Genomic DNA, 21,318 nt, shown 5'->3' on the forward strand with positions numbered 1-21,318 from the left:
GCACCGGTTTGTTGAAAATCGCTGACACCTTCCAAATAAATTATCCGGTCAATCATTTCGAACTTTGGCATTTCGTTCTAATTTGCATTTTTATTGATCGTAGGCAAACTGAATGCTTGAATTAATTTGTGGGAAAAACAGGGAAGTTACGGTATAGAATATTTTTAGAAGCTAATAAAGATTTTTTTCTTAATCTGAATTAGTCATTGAATTTGGATTGTAAGTAGAGTCATCATCTTATAAAATCAATTCAAACAATCTTCAAAATCAGCCCAAGAATCTTTTGCAAGGATTTTTAGTCTTTAAATATTTTAACTTTTACTTGCAATACATCAGTGAAACTCTCTTTTTAAATATGTTTTATGTTTTTACAGCCTTCAGATCGCACTCTCTTTCTTTGCGAAACAGCCTCAATCTTCAAATACTAAGGCAATAACCTGCCTTTTTAAAAAAACGCATCTATATTGTAACGAAATACCGGGTTTTAATACATCGCTAAACCATCTGAATATTGGGTCAAACTCTGCTATAAAAGAGTGTTAAGAAAACTACTAGTGACAACAATTACAGTGTGTCCGTGGGTTTATGCTGAACGGCATCACAGATTAGAGAGTATGTAGCCTAAAATCTGTACCGGCACGGCAGGCATAAGCAGTGAGTGTTTTTCACAGGTAGGAGCATAACATATACATTTTGTTTAATTATACCTATTTAGTTCATAAGACAAATTGTATTATTTTTAGGATATTTATTGACATAGCCGCATTTATGTAAATCTCGCCAAATAAATGACTTTTTGAGTTATCTGAAAAATATTTTTTTAATTGTGTCATGTATGATTGAGATAGTTGATGTTGACTATTTTTTTAAAGCTCTTCCACTTATTTTCTCTTTTCGTTGCAGCATCTTGTACAAAGATGAAAGACATTTCTTTTCGAGTTGGATTTTAGATCGAAGAGGGTTTAACTTTGACGCCTTCAATGTTTCAGCCGCTATGAAAGGAGCATTATTGCATAGCATATAGTGTGTGATGTTTAGCAGGCGTTATTAAATCTAGATATAATACAGTAAATAACCGTGTCGTAGATTATTATCAATTATCAATCATCAATCGAATGCATGAATGAGTATTTATTGGTATCTATATTTATATTATGTGATATTATATTACTATAAAATCAAATATTCCGTTGTTTCCTTATATTTATTTATTTACAATCATGGCTCACTTCATATTTTACAAAATATAGCACCAGGGGACCGGTATAGTTTATTTTGATTGTTAAAGCAATATAAATGAAACTCGTATTTTATTCACAACTAACTTTGGCTTTATTTAAGTTTCAGTGGAATTTCAATTCTTTATGTTGGAAATGTTAACCTGGCAATTCACAACACATTAACTTATTTTACAGTCGATGGTAAAAAACACTTGTTTATAACAAGCCTATAGACTACTTGCATTAACATTGTTTTAACGGTTTGTTTAAATTAAAACAGCTGATTGAAAATTGTTTCTTTAAACATTTTGTTTAGTTTACAATCTGTTCAACAAAATAGAATTTTTAAATTAAAGGCGGTATTTTTTTTAACAATAGAATCAATATTTTTAATGTATTTTATGATCAATTAGAATGAAGATACATCTTATTTCAAGACTTATCTACTCCATGTATTTTCTCTCTATATTTGTTATTTACAGTACTCGTTTAGGAGCTACGCTACATGATGTAGAATGTACACCGCAAGTAATATTTTCTTAGGTGTAACACACTGCAACTCCTTAACGAGCAGCTTTAGAGAAGAAATGTCAAGAATAAAAAGTTTTTTTAAAATTGCATTTACATACTAAACTATCCTGAAATAAACGGTGTTCCATAAAAAAGTAGTTGTCAGGCATATTGAAAAATGCCGGTCATATGTTTGAAATTTAAAATCATCCCAAAAAAAAAGTTTGCATGATAATTGCAACCCAAAAATTTCAATATATTTTTGTAAGCGAGTTAAAAAGAAAGTGTTGTGTGAGTAGATTTTCAAAACCTTTTGAAAATTATGCTAAAAACTTTCTTGCCACGATTAGTATGTCTAGGGACATAGTTAGGGACATTTAAGGACATCTAGGGATTTCTCTTCTGGCTTGTCACCCAGTTGCCTTGCAACACTATAGTCGGTTCACAAAATTTAGGTTCTAGGGGAAGGTTTCCTGGGTTCCTCCACCACTATTTTTATATCAGCTGATCAGCTGTTGGGAGTTAGTTGATTCAAAGTTACGTTGAGGTGGAGGGGGATAGTCACCTCCCTTAAATCGCCTAAATTTTGTGAACGGAATATAGCCTTGTTGCTGATGTAAACAATCAGTAACACAATCACCTATTATAGCTTACATCATAAAACCTTGGCTGAAGAACAAAATATATTTTTGATTTTAAAATCTCATATTTAATAACATCTGTACAAATTACATTAAAGTCCTTACTGAAATATCACAATTAATAGTTTCATAACTTAGCCTATTACAATATTGGTTCTATAGCTAATTTATAAAATACTGCAAATATTACCTATAACATTTATATATTTGGACAACACAAAATTACTTACACACGTGTATACGTGATTGGCTCTAAAGATCTTAATTAAACTTGTGGCAAAGAAGAGGTAAAATTAGTTTGCAAATTCTTTAGTGAATAAAGTATATAAATAAAATGTAATTAACTCTAATATTGTCCATAACTACCCTATAAATAAATCAAAACTATCATATCACTTTCTGTCTTTAATTATATGTAAACTTATCCAAAAAGTCTGTTCTTATAGAAACGTAGCACATAAAAATAATAAATGCTATGTAACGATTATAAATTCTACAAAACTTAACAAATTATGTTATCAAGATTAACCCTAGGAACATTTTAGTTAGATTTGAAGATCATTCATTGTGCTGTCCTCGGGGTGAACTCTACTTGCTGCCAATCTTTTCAACCTGAAACAAGATTTATAATATAGTTTGTAAATGTTAAACATATTGACATAACATTAACGTATGACATCTAAAACAAGATATTACAAAATCACTATATTGGCTGACCATTTTTGCTAGCACAGGTGATTGATCCAAGCAGGAGTCGGGCCAAGGGCCCACTAGAAAAACAGGCCATGCTGCAGCGCGGGCAGCGCAACACTACGTCACAGTGGTGGATAGTTGTACTAAAATATTACCATTTAAAAATCTGACAAACAACCAGTTTATTTACCTAAAACATATGGGATATAGCAAAAAGGCAATGAATCTATCAATGAATCTATCCTAATGTGACGTCATATGGATCCTGCAGAATGGCCTGTTTTTCTAGTGGGGCCTTGGTCGGGCCCGTGGTTTGTACGAATGGGCCCAAGAGATAATTGCACCCCGAATTAACCTAAAACCTCTTAACCCATTTACCCATTTACTAAAGCGGCCCTGGCAGGGGTAATCCTGTGTCAGTAAATAGAGAATCTACTTGTAGAGCAGATCGACATTGAACCACTTAGTAGCAAGCAAACATTCCCCCTCCATTATTTATTTCGTCATTTTATACATTCAAAAAAAAAATACTATTGTATCTCATTGACAGGCCCTAGTTTGTATGTGGGCTGACTGGGCTAAAGCTCCAGAGTGTAATTTTTTAGGAGCGCAGGATTTCTCAACAAAGGTTTTTTTCTTAACAACATTTTTTTACTAGTTTGCTAAAAAAGTATACAAACACATATAATTTAAATCAGTATTTTGATTTCCATATAGTGGTTCTCTGATATAACCTTGTTTTAACAGTCTATACCTCTTGGCAAGGGGAGGGGGAAGCCAAAGCTTTTTGTAGCCATAGGACTTTTGCATGTTTATCAAAATACATTCATATATTCATATACAGTATTCATTGTGAGTTAGAGTGGTATTCTAATTTACGTCTTTACCTTAACTTGTGAAAAAAATAGCTTCCACATACCTGTCTCTAGATATAGGAGCCAGGGTGGCCAACCCCCCTGCCAGCACAGCTGTAAGTGCGAGGTTGGTAGCAGTGGGGCCGTAAGTCTCCAGCACGACCCCTGCCCCCAGTACAGCTGCTACTCCACACAGCTCCCCTACTGCGTTTAGTAGACCTGACGACGTTGTCTCTGTAGAAGGGAACGTCAACTCTGCTCCGTACTCATAGCCCACCGTTAGGTAGCCGTTCATGAAGAACCTGTTTGGTAAATTGATTTTTTGCTATGATTGTTAAAAACACAGCTAAAAGACAAAAATAGATTAATAAACCTCAAGGTAACTTATTGGTTTCTGTGAATTGTAGAACAATCAAGTCCGCAAGTAGCACAAAGTTCAAATGGTCAAGTACTGTGTAACTACTACTGAAGTTATCAAGGTTAACAAGGTTAGCCTCCAGGATGGATGACAATATATTTACCTAACCTTGGGCTTTTAAGTTGTCAATCCTGATTTAGTATCGGGCAAAATTAGTTTCAAAACAACTACGGCATTTCACTTTCAAAACTCTCGTTGTCTTACCTTAAGTTATTTGAGCACATGGTCGTCGTCAAAACACAAAAATTCAACATTTAAAACACACAAAATTTAACTTGTAATACACACAAACACAGATACAATAAGTTTACTTTAAAGCATGAGCGCTCTGTTAACACACACAACGAGGGACACGACTCAACACCAAAGCTTGAAAATTAAATAGTCGTTTCTAAACTAGTTGCAAGAAACTAAATTAGGATTAAAACATATAAAGTATGTAAACCTATTTATATATTGTTATTATTAAATAATAGCACTGGTGTGGGGTTATTTGGATCTTTCATTAAAAATTTTCATGAGTTTGCCAAGAAATCTTGAGACCTACATTAAATCCTCAGTTTCCAAGACTTAATTGTACAAGTAAATGATGATTGTTCCAATTATTTAGGGGTGAATTTCTTGATTCAAAATTGTTCTTAACTTAATAGTAACGGTAAAAAAAGATTACAGTCTTACCCAAGGAACGCTGATGTGAAGTAGACTAGAACTAAGCGTTCAGATTGCAGAGCAAGCGTGTATCCCAACATTCCAATCACAGCCATGACGTATATACCAACTGTAGTCTCTCTGTGGAAAATAATGTAAAAGTAATTTTAAATTAGATTCAGATTGGTGAGAGTTGGAATAATAGTAAAACCATAAACTTTTTGGATATTTATTAGACTTTTCAAATTCCATCTACCAGCTCTGGTCAAACATGGTTAAGTAAGCCACTCAAATAGTTAAAAATGCTCTCTCTAACGCTGGTTACACACTGGGCAGTTTGTACCGCGGCGGCGAAAATGCTGTTGCCGTCGTTAGGTAGTATTCTATATACATTTATATGGAAGGTTACACACAGGGCGGCAGGAAAGCCGTGCGGCCATATTGTCAGCCGCTAAGCAGCCGGCCAGTGCCTCTGCGGCAGACGGTATTGTGGCCGCTCTTGACCAGACAGTGGCGTATGAGATCAAATGGGCGTTTACACATCCTCGGTCGACTCTAGAAGCTGTCAACAGCGTCATAGACTTCTGCAATTGACATATTAAATTGTGTATGTGTGTTTTGTTAATTTTTGCCAAATAAAAAAAAAGTTTTCATTTATTCCTCAAGTCTTTAAACGACCTAAAAATGTGTCAGCTTCTTTTACATTTCCGTTTAGGGGATGGATTAAAAAAGGTGATCTTTCTTTTCCTTCGACGGTATAACAAAAGTGCTAAAAGTTGTCGACTGTTAAAATTTCATAATTTAAAATTTAAATAATTTTTGGATTTAATCATATGCACATTAAAATAACTGAATGTTAATCATAAAACAGAGAAGCCACTACACAATAAGCTGTAGCTTACAGAACTCGGAAAAAAATAATATACATAAAAAAATAGAGTCTGTAGCTACTGAAATTGTAGGTAATTTTCTAGACGTGTAATTATAAAGGTGGCGCCATGGCAAAAACCGCACAGTGTGTAACCAGCAGTGTTAGTTTTTCAGTACTTTGATAACTTATGAGACATGAAGCTAGAGTTTACAACAGGTTGGTTTTTTTTCCAATTTGGTTTTGGTTAGAAAGTTGGTGTATTCATCAGAAGAACAACTCAGCACACTATGTCAGTAGTTTAACTATATTGATTTTGATTCAAAAACTTGTGGCAACCTTAACATGGATATGGAATGTCTAGTTCTCTCAATATTCTAAGCTACAACCAGTGAGAATAGAATGTCTTCTTTCCAAAGTGAAAGTTTACCATCAATATTTGACTTGTGACTTCTTTAATTACCTGTTATTTATTTTTTCCTGTAACTTCTACATGTGACTTACTTGTACATGTGAGTCTTGTCCAGCACCATGCCCCAGACAACTGAGCCGACCATTCCTCCGAGAATAAGTGTGAGACCGACTCTGCCTGTGTTCTCGATTCCCCACTGTTTTACAAAAGATCATTAAAATAAACTCTCAGACAAAATTTCACACAACACTTTCATTAGATAAAGTAGTTTCCTCTTTTGATCCTCCGCTCCATTGGGTAGCTGAGTGGTTATAGTGCTCATCTAACAATCAAAAGGTTGCCAGATCAATCCTGAGAAAAGTCAGTAGCTTTTTGATGGTTCAAAAATGGACTAAGCAAGGATTTTTATACAAAGCAAGGCATGACATTGCATATATAAGGCTATGGTGTGCAGTTTGCTGTTTCTGGTAGCTCATGAAATGTAGGGAACATTCAAGACTCAAAGACAGCAAATTCTATGGCATTCTGGTAGTGGTATTAAATTCATACTCTGTCGACGGCTCAATATTTAACCCCCATAATTTTTATTCAAAAACTGTCTACAGATTAATAAGGATATGGAATGTTTATTTTCTATCATACTGTTGTACTTAAAGTTATAGAATAGATATAGATTATAGTTATTAGTTATTATAGATATTATTAAAGTTATAGATTATAGTTGAGCAAAGGGTGTCGCCACCTTTGGTGGATAGGTTCATCTGGGTGGGACCCACTTCTATTCCTGCCTCCTTTTGGGAAGCCCAGATGGCCTGGCAGTGATGTTGGGCTTGATGGGCAAACAAAGTAGATCGGGTGCTGGGTTCAAGCCCGCTGGGGGTGTTCAGGGATCTATCGCCTTGGTCACCTCTGGTTTCCCAGCAACTGGGTAAGGCCTCGATCGGGTAGTGGTGTAAATAGGTGGTTCCCCCATCAGCTTGCTGGTGGTCCCCTTCTTCCTGGCTTTGATGGCGGGTTCTGCCTGTCAGGGATTGGATAGGTCCCGAGTGTTGCTTGCACTAAATGCGTCAGGGCATTCCACTATGGTCCTTCTGGGTTTCGTACCTGGGGGAACCCAGGTGGACTGACGCTTAAACAAGTAGCCGGTATCCCTGGTTAGGATTGAGGGGCAGCCGGTGAGCCTGATGACCTTAAGTCATCCTCCCATGGTGTGCCAAAGGTTGGTGCGTATGCTTCGGCCTACATCATGGGGCCCGGGTGTGTTTAATTACAGGTACCGGGTTTGCAGTCAGGGAGCTTCTGGCTCTTACGACAAAACAAAAATGGAATGGAAATGGGAATGTTGTACTTAAAGCTAAAACTCACAGTTAGTCCTTCCAGCTGTTGGTTAAGCAGGGTGGAGTAAGCGTAGAAGACTCCGATATTGAATCCAAAACTGACCAGAAGCAGGGAAAAGTCTGAGTTGCCAATCATTTGCTTGACAGAGGTGAGATAGTTTGTGTCTTTGCATTCTCTCTCCTTCTTGCGAGAAATCAGCTGAGCAACACTGGGAGGAATTGGTGGTTGGGCTTCAAACACTGCAAACCATAAAAGCAATAAGTATCAAAGACAAGTAATGCAAAACATAGAGGATGTTGTGATATAACCCTTTGAACTCTGTTAAGTATTTAATTTCCGCCTACTTATTTTTTATTACATTTGCCCACATTTTTACTTTCTACCCAGCTGTACATATACATATTAGGCCTAGAGTATGAAGTAAGTATTGTTTTCATCAAAATTTGCACTCAGTTTTGGATGGAAATATCCGTTTTGGGTCCCAATGAACCCAAAATTGGTTTTGAAGTGATGTCTCTCTGTGTGTGGCTACTAATTCAATGGATCTCTAGACATTTAATCCATTCTAGAGAAAAAAAAAGATTTCTAAAGGTGATTTTCCATATGAAAATCCATGAAATCCATAATATAACAGACGAATAGGATTTTCAAAAAAAAAACTTCTAGAACAATTTTGGTTAATATAATTTTGTATGGTCCTTTTTAACTCAAAGCAAAGCAAAACAATCCCCAATGCTGTAGAAATGACAGTTCAAAATGTATTGTAATTTTTGTGATTTTCCATATAAAATATCATTCCACTTACATACGATACGATGAGGGTTGTAGACAAGCTTATGGGAGAAAGTATGTTTCGAATTGCTGATACCCTTTATATCCATCCTTTCAAATTAATTTGCCATACCTAGGAGGTGTTCCCATCTCAATTAATTGATAATTAATAGATGATTGATAATTCATAAATATTAATTGTGATATTAAACTTACATAAGACGATCAGGATTAGTATAATGGTCGGTGCCAGAGCCATGCCAAAGTACAGCAGTTGAAGTTGTTCTCTGATCAAGAACTTGTCTCTTACTTCGTCCACTACTGCAGACGGCACCATAAACCCAATGGCAATCCCCAGCTAAAATAACAAACCACATGTCACTTCGCAAACAACACATTGACAAGGCTAAAGTTTATGTGAATGATGTGTTAAATAACTGTTCATCCTCGTAGGTGTGGAAATGGAGATCTTGATGGAATATCCTTCCCGGAGATCTACTTGAAGTTTGAAGTGCCAAGGACCGCTTCCTGGACTCGAGAGTCTGCGGTTCTTAGTCTCTCCACATGGCTGATGTGCGAACAGTTTTATGGCTTCTACCATTCTTTTTTGGGTTGACACCGTTCATCTAAATTATTATGTTAACCAGTTCTGTATCACGGAAAAGTACAGTTTCGATCAATATTTAATATTAATGCTACCTAAACAATCTCTAGCTGTGTTTTTATAAAAGTATCATCATTATTTAAAAGAGAAAAACACGCCATGTTTACTAAAATAGTATCATTCAATTTTGTTTGAGCACAGCTGTTCACTCATTGTTGCAATATTTATCATCTGGTAGCTAAAATAAGTTGTATAGTTCCCATTGCCCCACCCTGTATGAGAGTGAAAATTTAAAAACGTACGTTTTCATGTCCCTGGCCTTTTACTTTGTAGATACTGGATTTGTAGTTTATTATTATGTGTTTTAATATTTTTTGGGACGGGGCAACATGTTACTCACATTTATTTGGTTTTAAATAGGTTCTAGGTATTTTTTTCGTATTTTTAAAGTCTCGAAATTTACGACCATGACGTGTCCCTAGGGTACATTTTCCAACTTTCACGCTGTTTTTAGACTAATTATTCATGCCGAAATATATAAAGCCATATTTTTATGTCATCAATGGTTATTAAACTTACAAAAAAGGAGCATATTATAGTTTTATTGTCATTGCAAACTGACTACCATGACAAAATAAGTCTGACCCTCGATTTGGCGTCACGACCATTTGGGAAAAATTTTCTACTTTGGAGCACGACAGTGGCAAGCCTGGCGTCGATGGAGTCAGTTGGTTTTAGAGACTAGTTTGGGGTGTACGTCAGGATTGTAGTGCCGGTCGTTTCGAGTTGAAAGGAGGAATTACAAGATTAATAAAGGAAAGATTGTGTTTTTTGTAATTTTGGTGTGTCCATGACCGTACGTAGTCATTCGATGAAGTAGACATGTGTTAATTTTTGTTTATAAGATATTACAATTGCTAGATTAATCTAGAAGTCCACTTTGTATCCTCGAACATGAGGTGCAGGGCTACCACCAGAACAGAGCCAAATAACACGTAATTTCACGACCAAAGTTTCACGACCATCGCGGGTTTTTTAACGACCAATCCAGCCTTATGGATTATAGTTTGTTTGGTCGTGACAATAACTTTAATATAATTGTAAATTGAACAGTTTAGTTCAATTGAAACACATATTTTTATTACAACTAACAGTATAATTGAAGGATTGTTTAGAAAGATTTAGATTATTTCAGAAAATTCACGACCGTACCGCTTGTCCCTGACCATAACGTTTATGATTTCTATCATAAAAATTTCAAAAATTAAAATATCGTCATATTTTAATGTTTTATACACAAAAGAAGCACACCTCTATACAAACATAACAATTTTTCGGGTCTCAGGTAAGTTTTTTTGGAGTTATACAAACTTAAAAAGATTTTATTGTTTTTTTTTCAATTTTTTGAGTTTTTTATTTTTTTCTAGGAAGACCAAATATACCAAAAGCTCAGTGACCTTTTTATTGTATAATGGTCATAGAAGTAAATTAGTTTATAGCAGAACATAGTTAAAAAATAATATTAACTATTACTAATATTCATTTAAACGTCTGTTATGGTCGTGACAGGATTTTGTGTTTTTCCACTAAAGATGCTCTTAAAAAAAACACTACCAAAGATATTGCGTTACCATGGACATTTTATGAAACTTAAAATGTTAATGAAATATAAAAAATAGTAAAAGTTTTGAAAAAAGGGGAAAAAATTTGCAAAGTGCTTTTCCTGAAAACGTACGTTTTTAAATTTTTACTCATGAATGTTATCCTACTATAATATTATAAATGAGAAAGTTTGGATGGATGGATGTATGGATGTATGGATGTATGTTTGTGACAAGTGAACGCGAAAAATACTGGTCGGATTGGGCTGAAATTTGGCATGATGATAGCTCACATTCCCGATTAACATATAGGCATATTCTTATTTCAAAAATCCTTTCGGGCTCCGCCCCAGTGGCTCTGGAGTTTCCCATGTTAACCTTATGAGAAATGAAATTATTGAATCTTAACAGCTGTTTCAATTAAACAAGTTGGTTCTGTTCTGTGATGTTCAATAGCATTAAAGTTACAAAAATTACCAACAGGGTGCAGCACTATTATTTCTTTTACATTTATGACAACAGCTAATTTGCAACCAAAAGTTGAGTGAGCGTAGCGAACGAACTTCAACCTGGAGGCGAGTTAGCGTAGCGAACGAGCTAACCTGAAGGCAAGTGAGCGCAGCGAACGAGCTCCAACCTAAAAGTGAGTGAGCGTAGTGAACGAACTTCAACCAGGACGTGATTGAGCCATGCAAACGAGCTCACTTATGAAGTTAAACGGGGCAAAGCCCGCGGGTACAGCTAGTATATTATATAAATGAGTCTGTGAACGTGATAACTTGAGTAATTTTGGTGTGATTTTGATTTAATTTGGCTTGAAGGCGTAGGGCGGGATGACTTTGAATAGTTTGCAAATCAGCAAGATTGAGTCAGGTGAATGAGGTGTAACTTATTGGAATTTTTTTTCAATTCTTGTTTTTCAAATTTCTTCCCTTAAAACATTGAAATTCCCAACTTCCATTACATTGTTATGGAAGCAAAGATAATTTGAAGAACTTTTCAATAAACTCAATCTCACCTGGTTCCCAAACACGCCAATGGAGCAGGCTGTAGATACTTGGTGTGCCGGGAACCACACAGCCGCCAGTCTAGATGGCACTCCCAGTATGAACACTTGAGCCACACCTACAACCGTCTGGCCCAGGAACGTCAAGGCGAATCTATTAAGAATAAAATAGCATGTTTGCAAAATGATTTGTCATCAAAACACAATTAAATGTATATAATAGAAATACGGATGTAACATAGAGCACAAGATCCTAGGTTTTTAGGATTGTGAGGATGGCCATAGAGTGAAAACTCCTCTTCCATGGTTGACATTGAAAATACTGTCAGTGGCAGTGAAATATTTCAATGTTTTTGTATATAGTGTAAAGTTTTGTGTTTCTTATGCCAGTTTGGACTCTTTCCCATTCAAAAAAGCTTCCTCACTAAAAATCACTATAGTCATAGATGGATTATTGTGCCTTTTTTAACCCTAAGCGAGTGGATTCTGAAAATGCCGTTTGTCAATCAATGAATGCCATGGCTATCAATGAAAGAAGCTAACAAAAGGTCCATGTTAGATGGTAAGAAGACTAGCATTTGGACCGATTCCTTATAAAATTTGTTACAATTTTTATGCCACATGAAAACTAAAACACAAAAAATTAAAGAGAATTTTGCAGAACAGAATCTATCTATATATTAATAGGCAAGCATGTTTCTTTAAAACCTTTTTTCTCAGGTCGTGTGCATCGCAGGGAAAATCTACGCATACTGTTGGAAAGATATTTTCCTGTAGATGTGCAGAATGCCTCTAAAAATTAAAATAGGCTATTTTAGAATATGTTTTAGTTACACCACAGAGAAGTAAAGGAACAGAGAATACATTCCATGGTACACTTAAGTGGTGTCTAGCGCTAGTGCTGGTTTCTAGGGCAAAGTCAAAATCACCCTCTTGCCATCATACAACACTCATGGTGGAGGAAGACCCTGTGCGATAGGAATTTCCGCACAGTGCTCGCCGTTCGGGCTCTTCCATGCTTATCAAAAGTATATTTCGGATAAAAAATTCCAGAGCTGTACGGTTGTACCGCGTGTTTCCTTTGGACCTTACTTCTCTGTGGTTGCACAGAACTTATTATCAAATCCATGTTACCAGAAAATGTTTGAGGAGTGCTACTGTATTAAGACTTTAATGTCAACGTCAAATTCTGTTTCAACAAATTATTAAGCAAATTCAGATGGTTTTTATTCAAATCAACATTTCGAAAGTTTAAAATACAATCTAACACAACATAAAATTTAATTGACAACAATAGTTTTCTTGTACCTGTCAGGTTGAGCAGAAAACACTTTTATCCAAGCACCAACACACATCAGAAGGGCTCCTAGGATCACTGCAACTCTCAAACCCTGAAACACCAAATTAAAACTTGACAAAATGTAATAATAATTTTTCCAGGTTTATCCAAATGAACATAGATTGACCCTACTAGTCATGTTTGACTGAATTGTTGATAATGTAGTTTATCGTCTTGTAAACATTTTGCCAGCATGTGTGGCATCTCCAAAAATTACTGTAATATTTACAAAACTTTTAAACACAAATATAGTCACTGGTGACAAAGTTTGACAGAATGGGTGGACACAGGCAGAGTTATGGTGGTGGGAGGTTTATCATTATAATCCTCATTGGAGAAAGGGACACCACCCCCGAGTGAAGGATGAGTGTAGAATGAAGTGAGATGTCTTGTGTAGCTTTGTTACTGACTTAGACCCAGTTGTTTTACTAGCCAGGCCCATTTATTAAAAACTCAATGATCAAGGACTGGGTCCAGTTTCAAAAGTGTTTCTTCCTTTCATTTCTTTGACTGGGGGTGATGGTATGTACCACGTTTGCCAGCTGAGGGTTCCCAAGTTTATGGCCAGACTTCCAACTAGCACAAAGTCATTCTATTCCCCTTGGTAAAGCCAGTTTAAGAATGAAATGGATAAAGTAGTTAAACTTGGTCACCGATATGGTGCGCTGCTCTGTTACTTTTAACCAGTGAAGCTAAATGGATGACTTATTATTGTATACAACAGCACATATCACACTGGGAGGAAATCTATCTATCTATATACTGTATTTAATTCCATAAGCAAATCAGTCCCCACGAAATATTCCGAGATAGAAAAAGGGTTGGCTGTTAAGGATTCATTTTAAATCTTAAGGTCCAAAGACGGTGGGAAAAATATCAGAAGTGACAAAACTACCGCTACTCTGCCCCACAGGCCATCAAAGATCCAGTCATTTTCTGATGGAAGTACTGCTCACTGCTACAGTGTTTCGCCACTGATAATTAGACCGATTCATATATACCAAGGCAAAAATATGTGGTTCGGATTCCACTATAAACTGTGGTCCCTTAGTTGCCATTACCTGTATGAAGGAATGTCGGCCTTAGTCACTAACAACACTACAAGATCGTGCCACTCATCCTACACTCATCTCCATTCATACTTGGCTTAAAATACCTACTATGTATGGTCGCCATTTCATAAAAAAGTATTAAAGTATTAAAGTTTCCATAAGCTGTTTTAAATACAAAAGCTGATGTAAACATTGATTATTTTGTATGTTTTTTTATTTGATTGTTCTTTTTTTAGATTAGAATGTTAATGCATGTTGAAATGTATCGTGTTAGGGAAAGACTGTGTCTAAATGTGTAAAGAAGTGTGTATATAAATCAATTTGTATACATAACTAAAAGCAGCAATTGCTGCTATGGTCCCTAATAGTAGAATGTAAGTCGGTAGTACACTCATGTTAGCTGCTCATTCAACCACGTCCTTCTTATATAAAGCAAAAATTGACAGCTGGTCCATTATAGATAGGATTTCTTATTCAGTGTCCAAAAGTCAATGTTTCCTCTCTGACAATGTTATGCTTAGGGTACACTAAACATTATTTGCAAAGAAAAAACAAATATGTACCTTTCTCTCCAAAATCCACGAAGCAGGGAAGACCAATGGTACGTAGACAGCCATGAATATCATGGACGTCCAGTTGATATAGATGGCGCTGACATCATAATAGTACATACACACATTAGCTATGATGGAATACTGGATCCAGTGGGCTGCATTGGCGCAGGAACATAGAGCAAATAAAGTCAGCACAAGCCACCGCCCTCTGTATACGCGACAGTGCTCCCCCATCACTGCAATCAAGGAGGCTGAATAATAAATTAATGTTAAATAACCCTTGAAATATCTCTAAAAAAAGCTTGTACGCTTGGAAACAAGTTGGCAACACTACTATCGACACAGAAAACGTACTACTATAACCCAGAATGCCAACCGCATGGTAAAAATCATTAAGCGGTTTGAGAGAGCTTTGCCTGTCAATCCGTAGGCAGCGCCACCAGCGTTGCTATTCTATTGCATGGCAACGCTGGGGGCGCTGCCTACGGATTGACAGGCAAAGCTCTCTCTAACCGCTTAATGCTTTTTACCATGCGGTTGGCATTCTGGGTATAGTAGTACGTTTTCTGTGCTATCGATCAGCTGGTACAGTGTTTAATTGCCGTTAAACATTTTGGACTTAAACCTATAACCTGTTGTTGAGTGTTAACATACACATTACAATTCAGAAATGGCCCTCGGATTTTGATTCATTGTTTGTGAAATTACATTTAGATTTGTATTTGTTAATTTGTGAAACAATTTCATTCAGGTTTTGATTTGTTTGTGAAACAAATTTAATTTAGGTTTGGATGGAATAGTTAATTTTTGAAACTGCATAGTAAAGGTTTATTCAGGTGGCATACCTAAATTAATTAGGCTTCGGCTTCCTCATCTATATATGAATATGAATAGTACCATATTTTATAATAGCATACTGGTGGGACACACCCTAGCGTTACAGATCTGAGCATGGTTACAAAGTACCAGGCAGCCATATTATTCTGCTTTATGCAGCATAGCTTAGAGCATGTATGTATATACAATACATATTTATACATACCCGGCAGAAGAGGGTCATGTTCTACAGCGCCGTAGTTTGGGATCGTACCTGGCGCCCCCTTGAGGGCTTGCTCTGCTGACGTCATCTCCTCGTCAACCCTGTAAAACAACATATACTGATATACATACTGAAAATCACGTAAAAACTCCACCACAAAAAAATTTAAGATTACACTGAAACTGTAATGTGCAGTCTGCGTAACATTTGCACGCAGTAGGTACACATGCTTCCCCAAACTTTTAGTGGTTGAAAATTAAATATACAAGTATGTTTTTATTTTATTTTGGTATTTTTATTTTTAAACACTAGGTAAACTAATGCAGTTAAACGCATATCATATACCGTATTAAATATATTGGTTACACAGTTAGGACATAATAAAAACTATTGAATCCTAATCACCACATATCCTTGGATACACCATCAAAATCGTCATTAAAACAAACGCATCTTTAAGGTTGAGGTTGAAAGTTAATTAGACCTAATTTGATTGAAGTTAATTAACTGAAAAAAATCAAGCTGATTTGTTGGATTTGCCAAGGAAGAAATATATCTTTTAAAGACAGTTATAATCTCCTGTTTATTCTATTCTGAGTTCGGCAAGTAAAGTATGTTGTCAAAAAAATTAAAGAAACGTTGCTTTTACTACAATTATTGTACGTACACTCTAACTAGCACATTTCTATCCATTTGCCCTCAAATCATTGAGGCAATAATAATGATGAAATAATAGCAGGGGTAAATATATGTTTTTGTCATACTACGAAAGAAAGAAACCCCTAAAACAAATATATTGGTGTTACACTGACAAATTATTTTCAATTACAAATTCAAAAGACCGAGTAACTTGGCGGCATTTAACATTATTTTTATGCTGATATCAAAGTAAGATTTTCCAAGGGAAGCTTCAGGATATATTTTCACCCAAAGATTCTGTTGCAAGTGGGCCATTTAAACGTTTCTGTAATCATTTCAGATTCCATTGAGTTACTTTTGTAAACAGTGCACCAGTTAATCTAACAATGAGCCACAAATATTTGAGGTTCAATATTTATTAAGATGGTTTGAGCGTGGGAATGTTATCGTGTTATGTAAAAATCTCTGGAACTTAACCAAAAACACTTTAATATTTTCCAATGGTGTGATAAGGCATGATCTCTGAGTTTTCGTATTTATTATTTTCGAAAGTTTTCAATGTAGTCAATCTGAATTTTGCTACATACCGCCTGCATGTTAATACATCCACCTGATCAGCGTTTACTTTAATATGAGAGTTGTAGAGGTTTATAAAATTGTTACACGTCCAAAGTAAATATCATACTACTCTATATATATATGTTAAGTATGAATATTAATAAAACTAATTAATTATTGTAACAATAAAGAAACAAACTATTAAAACATTTACCGTATCCATTGTCAGAATTTCCTTGAACTGAAAGTGAATTTATCATTGGACCATGATATGATGGGGACTCAATATGGAATGTATTGTTGCATTGACCGTTGGATCTTGGATCCCACAAAGTGTTCCGAAACAAAGTAAAGCTTGGTAAAATACTTGGAAAGTAACCTATTTGAAAATTTAAGTTTTGGCATAGACTAGACATATCCAACACAAGTAGACTGTCGTCCCATTGTAAATTTTGAAGCTTGTTTTATATGTCTAGTTCATCAGCTCGTTGATGACACTGATCGCAAGTGTTGACGAAATTTTGTTTCTATATCATTGGAGGGTCATAATTCCATGATTTGTACTTTACTGTATGGTTTTATAACTAGAAGACAAAAGTTATTGTTCATGATTATATAGTTTTATTTGTTTAAACGAGGTTTTAAATCACTGAAAAAACAAGACACAACTTGTGTAACAATAAATTTGGGTTCTGTTGTTCCACAAGGATGGGAAATCTACTAAGTTAATGCTTTATTATGGTTTTGCTTGGACTGTTTCACATTATAAATAAATCAGCTGATACAATATATAAAGTAAATAAATATATTTGATTGAAATAAATATTTAAAATAAATAGCTTAAAATCAACATTAGTTAAAATTGAATGACAAAATAAATAGATTTCTTTAAGAAACTCCTGTAATATGTGAGTAAATTGTATATATTTTTATGGTGTTTGGTAGATGAAAGCTTGATAAAAGCTTGAAAATAAAGCTTTAAAATGACATTTCATTTTTGATAATTAATGAAGAAGGAAGTTTTAGCGTAGGTACTGATAAAAACAACTTAGGAAATAATAATATTTTATATAGATGTCTTCATGAAAAAATATGATTTTAATATTATAAGACATTACGAGAAAGTGCCAATTGGTTTTTATGCTCTCCCTTGTTTAAGTATACACTACAGAGAGTTCATTGGCACAAATTAAACTTGTGAGTTGATATTGCATACTGAATTGGGGAAAACAAAATCAGCTGTTTTAAGCCTTCCAATGCTATTCTCGTGGAGAACATTTTGCGTTAGGGTGGCCCAAAAAAAGATACTCATCATTTCGCCATGGCAATAAAATTATTTTTCTTTAGTTAAAGTACAAACTTACTCTATTTTAAAACTAAGATTCCACCATTGTTTAATTATTACATATTCCATTCGTCTTTTTGCACGTTTTTAACCATTCCTGAACATTGTTGTGGAGTGATGTTCATTAAAACAGAAGTTAAATTATAAGCAGTTTAGTTTTGATGAGTACCTTTTTTTGGGCCACTCTGTATAATTATATATTCTAGAGCTATGGCAATTTTACTATCTTTCCCTTCCGCCGTCACAAAAGAAGACCTCCCGTTTTTCTACGACTTGCCAGACGTCCGGATAATGTTGATGCAAAGAAAGAATCTCCTTACGAAACTAAAAGATATGGCCTATAGATTTTGCAATTGTTACCTTCTCTCTTTTAAGAACTAACCATGCCATACTGTAGTGTAGTATTGCAATTTTTGGTACAACGAAAAACTGCCAATAAAAGTTTAGGCCTAATCCATAATAAATATCTGACTCTTAAATTACCGATACTCACTTTTAAAGATATAGGCTACAAACTACAACACTGCGGCGAATATGTGTTTGCTTGAAGTAAACATATTATGTTGTTGGGCTTCTCTTCTGGGGACTAAACTTTATAAAAATAAAGTATTTATACTTTTACACAACAAAAAATGATAGCGATAAAACACTAATTTGACACATGGGTAGAAGTTTCCACAGACAAATTGAATGAGATACTGATACTGTGACGTGACTGTGACTGTGAGTGAACAGTGAAGTAGTGAAGTGTTTGATATCAATCGACTGTTGATAATCGATAAATCGGAAATATCGATATTATAATGTCGATATTCGATATTTTTGACACCGATGGAAATTCGTATACTTATTTGCCATCGATGTTGTTGATCGATATCGATATATTTTTACTTTTTGCACTAAATGTTATATTGATTTATAGTTTTTTAATTTAAGAAAATTACAAATAACTAAGTCGACAAACAATTTTGTTTGACAGTTAAATTATGTTTACATTATTGTCGGTTTCACAGTAGAAAATATGATGGTTGCACTGTTTACAGTAAAAATGAGTAAATATCGGCAATACCGATATTTTTACAATATATCGATAGCTCTCAAGCGATATTTTTATGGTATCGATGTTTGGCAACCGATATTACTATCGATATCAAAAGTTCGATGGCCAAACATTGACTGAAGCCAATTGAATAAGATTGGCTAGGCAGCGGTGACGAGCAAAACCAGTAAAACTTATCAGGAAACCGGTTTAAAACTGCCCAAATAAGCTTATCATGTTTTGTTCAGTATTTGGATTGATTTTCTTCTTTTTCTGTTAGTTTTGACGAAAGATTACTTATCTATGTTTGGTAAAGTTTTCCAATTCAATTAAGACGTGTATCGATATTCCTTGGTAAGATCAATAACGGAAATAAATAAACTTACTATGCCACAATTATTTATGAGTACATTGTTTTGTCAGAATGATTAATCTTCTCCTTGGATTCCAAATATTTGTTTGCTTTTTCAGATTGTCAATTAAGTTTTTCTTTTGACATTTTAGACACATTAAATTGAGTTTGAAATTTGCTTACACATATTATTATAATTCCATAAAAGTAGTTTCTAAGAAAAATAATTTATTTATTTTACAATACTATTACATTTTAAGATAAAAATTAATGGGAGGCATTTACTCTTATAACCCAGATTTACCCAGAGGTGACTCAACTCAGTGACATTTAGGAACTTATTATTAATAATTAATAATAATTTATTAATAATTTCCACCATTATTTTTTTAACCTTGTTAGAATAGAATGATTTGTTTTGGCCAATCGCCCATTATGTTATAGGGCATATATTATTACCGTAGGTCTAAATGGTAGGACCTAGCCCTGGGACCTATTTACTTTTTCGTTTTGAGGTCCCCACAGGTCAAAAATACCATCCGTTAAAATTCACTCATAATGTGTCTGGGTGGTTGCGTTCTTCGGTAACTCCAGTAAAAATAATCAGATTTTTAAGAAATTTGGTTCAAATATAAACCATACGTTCAATGGAACTATACTTGGCCTCTCACAGTTCTATAACGCGAAATTTCATATTATTATCTTTAGTTACAACTTTTGACTAACTTGTACGGTTGTACAAAGATGTTAACTTGTATTCGAGTTACTGTTGAAGTCATAGTGAACTTAACTTTGACGCCTTCAATGTTTCAGCCACTATAGTACGAACAATGTTGCATTGCGAATAGTAGATGATTTTTAGCAGGCGTTATTCAATCTAAAATAAATACAGTACTGTGCAATCATAGAATGGGTTTATTTATTCTATGGTGCAACTGTGTCCGTGCCATAGATGAACAAGTATTTAGCTTTATCTATGGATGAATTATGATCGTGAGATCTATCATTGACTAAGGAAATGAAAGTATGACACTTTTGTTTCCCTTGTCTGTGGCTCTATGCACCTCAGGTATTAACTGCGTTTACTTATTTTATTCCAGGTTTTACTAAATATTGCCTATTTGCTTGAAAGTAAAAAAAATATAGTTTTAGGTCTTTCAGCCTTACAAGTAAAGCCAATGCCTGAATAAATTGGTAGTTTTGGGTGATGTTTTGCGTGGGGCTGTTTATTCCAAGTAATATGAATTCAGGTGTATAAAAGATAAAATAAATACGAGCAAAAAAAGAATTTTTAAGCAAAGAAAGTACAGTAACATGCTCAAAATTAAATCCAGTGTGCGATACAGAATTTCGATATTCGAGTAAATTGTTCGATGATAGTAGAAGGCGATAGCTCGATAATGCACTAGCGCTGCCACTCGCCATGTTCTGCAAGCTCCTTCCTGTAGCTCGGCTTGTTTCGGTTCAGTTCGGCTATTCGGCTTTCATTTCAACTCAACCAACCTAATTTGTTTCCCACTCCCATCGTCCCATCCCAATCCCAACTCCCAGTCACCACTCACCAGTCACCACACCGCCTTGCTGAAAATCGTTCGTGTTGTGTTGTGCTGTGCTGTGAAAATATTCATCAAACAAAATGCCGATTGGTAAGTTGCTAATTTAACTCATGTCCATACATCGTTTCTGAACAATTGTTGCTACCTAAATGCACACAATAAATTACAGTAAGAAATAATTCTTCACAGTACCTTAATGTCCAACATTGAACCGGTATTTTCACGTCGATTTAGATTATATACATATTGCATCGATGTTTA

The 21,318-nt window shown here is 35.0% G+C and overlaps 2 protein-coding genes across 2 annotated transcripts in view; one reads left to right on the plus strand and one right to left on the minus strand.

Moving 5' to 3' along the window:
- Positions 1-2,463: 2,463 nt before the first annotated feature.
- Positions 2,464-18,776, minus strand: LOC128982019 (uncharacterized MFS-type transporter C09D4.1-like). The gene is made up of 11 exons (XM_054401059.1): positions 18,604-18,776; positions 15,572-15,669; positions 14,539-14,765; positions 12,893-12,975; positions 11,597-11,738; positions 8,590-8,731; positions 7,630-7,841; positions 6,357-6,460; positions 5,015-5,125; positions 3,984-4,220; positions 2,464-2,983 (listed from the first exon to the last, which is right to left on the minus strand). The coding sequence occupies exons 2-11, from the start codon at positions 15,654-15,656 to the stop codon at positions 2,917-2,919; spliced, it is 1,410 nt and encodes a 469-aa protein (XP_054257034.1). The 5' UTR covers positions 15,657-15,669; positions 18,604-18,776; the 3' UTR covers positions 2,464-2,916.
- A 2,224-nt stretch (positions 18,777-21,000) lies between these two features.
- Positions 21,001-21,318, plus strand: part of LOC128982016 (uncharacterized) — a 30,045-nt gene continuing 29,727 nt past the window's right edge. Inside the window, exon 1 of the mRNA XM_054401053.1 lies at positions 21,001-21,147. Within this exon, the coding sequence (XP_054257028.1) occupies positions 21,138-21,147 (10 nt within the window). The 5' untranslated portion in view covers positions 21,001-21,137. The remainder of the gene's footprint in view (positions 21,148-21,318) is intronic.

Source organism: Macrosteles quadrilineatus, unplaced genomic scaffold, assembly GCF_028750875.1.
Source record: "Macrosteles quadrilineatus isolate MER2022 unplaced genomic scaffold, UCM_ALF_1.0 Scaffold_81__1_contigs__length_513824, whole genome shotgun sequence".
In the NCBI taxonomy this organism is placed as follows: Eukaryota; Metazoa; Arthropoda; class Insecta; order Hemiptera; family Cicadellidae; genus Macrosteles; species Macrosteles quadrilineatus.

Bases quoted from the DNA above. Each gene is read 5' to 3' on its own strand.
- LOC128982019 (XM_054401059.1), bottom strand. From the start codon at position 15,656: ATGACGTCAGCAGAGCAAGCCCTCAAGGGGGCGCCAGGTACGATCCCA. The intron at 12,976-14,538 runs GTACATATTTGT...TTGGTGTTTCAG, and splicing joins CGTGGATTTTGGAGAGAAAG to GGTTTGAGAGTTGCAGTGAT. The intron at 5,126-6,356 runs GTAAGTCACATG...TATTTTCCACAG, and splicing joins GACAAGACTCACATGTACAA to AGAGACTACAGTTGGTATAT.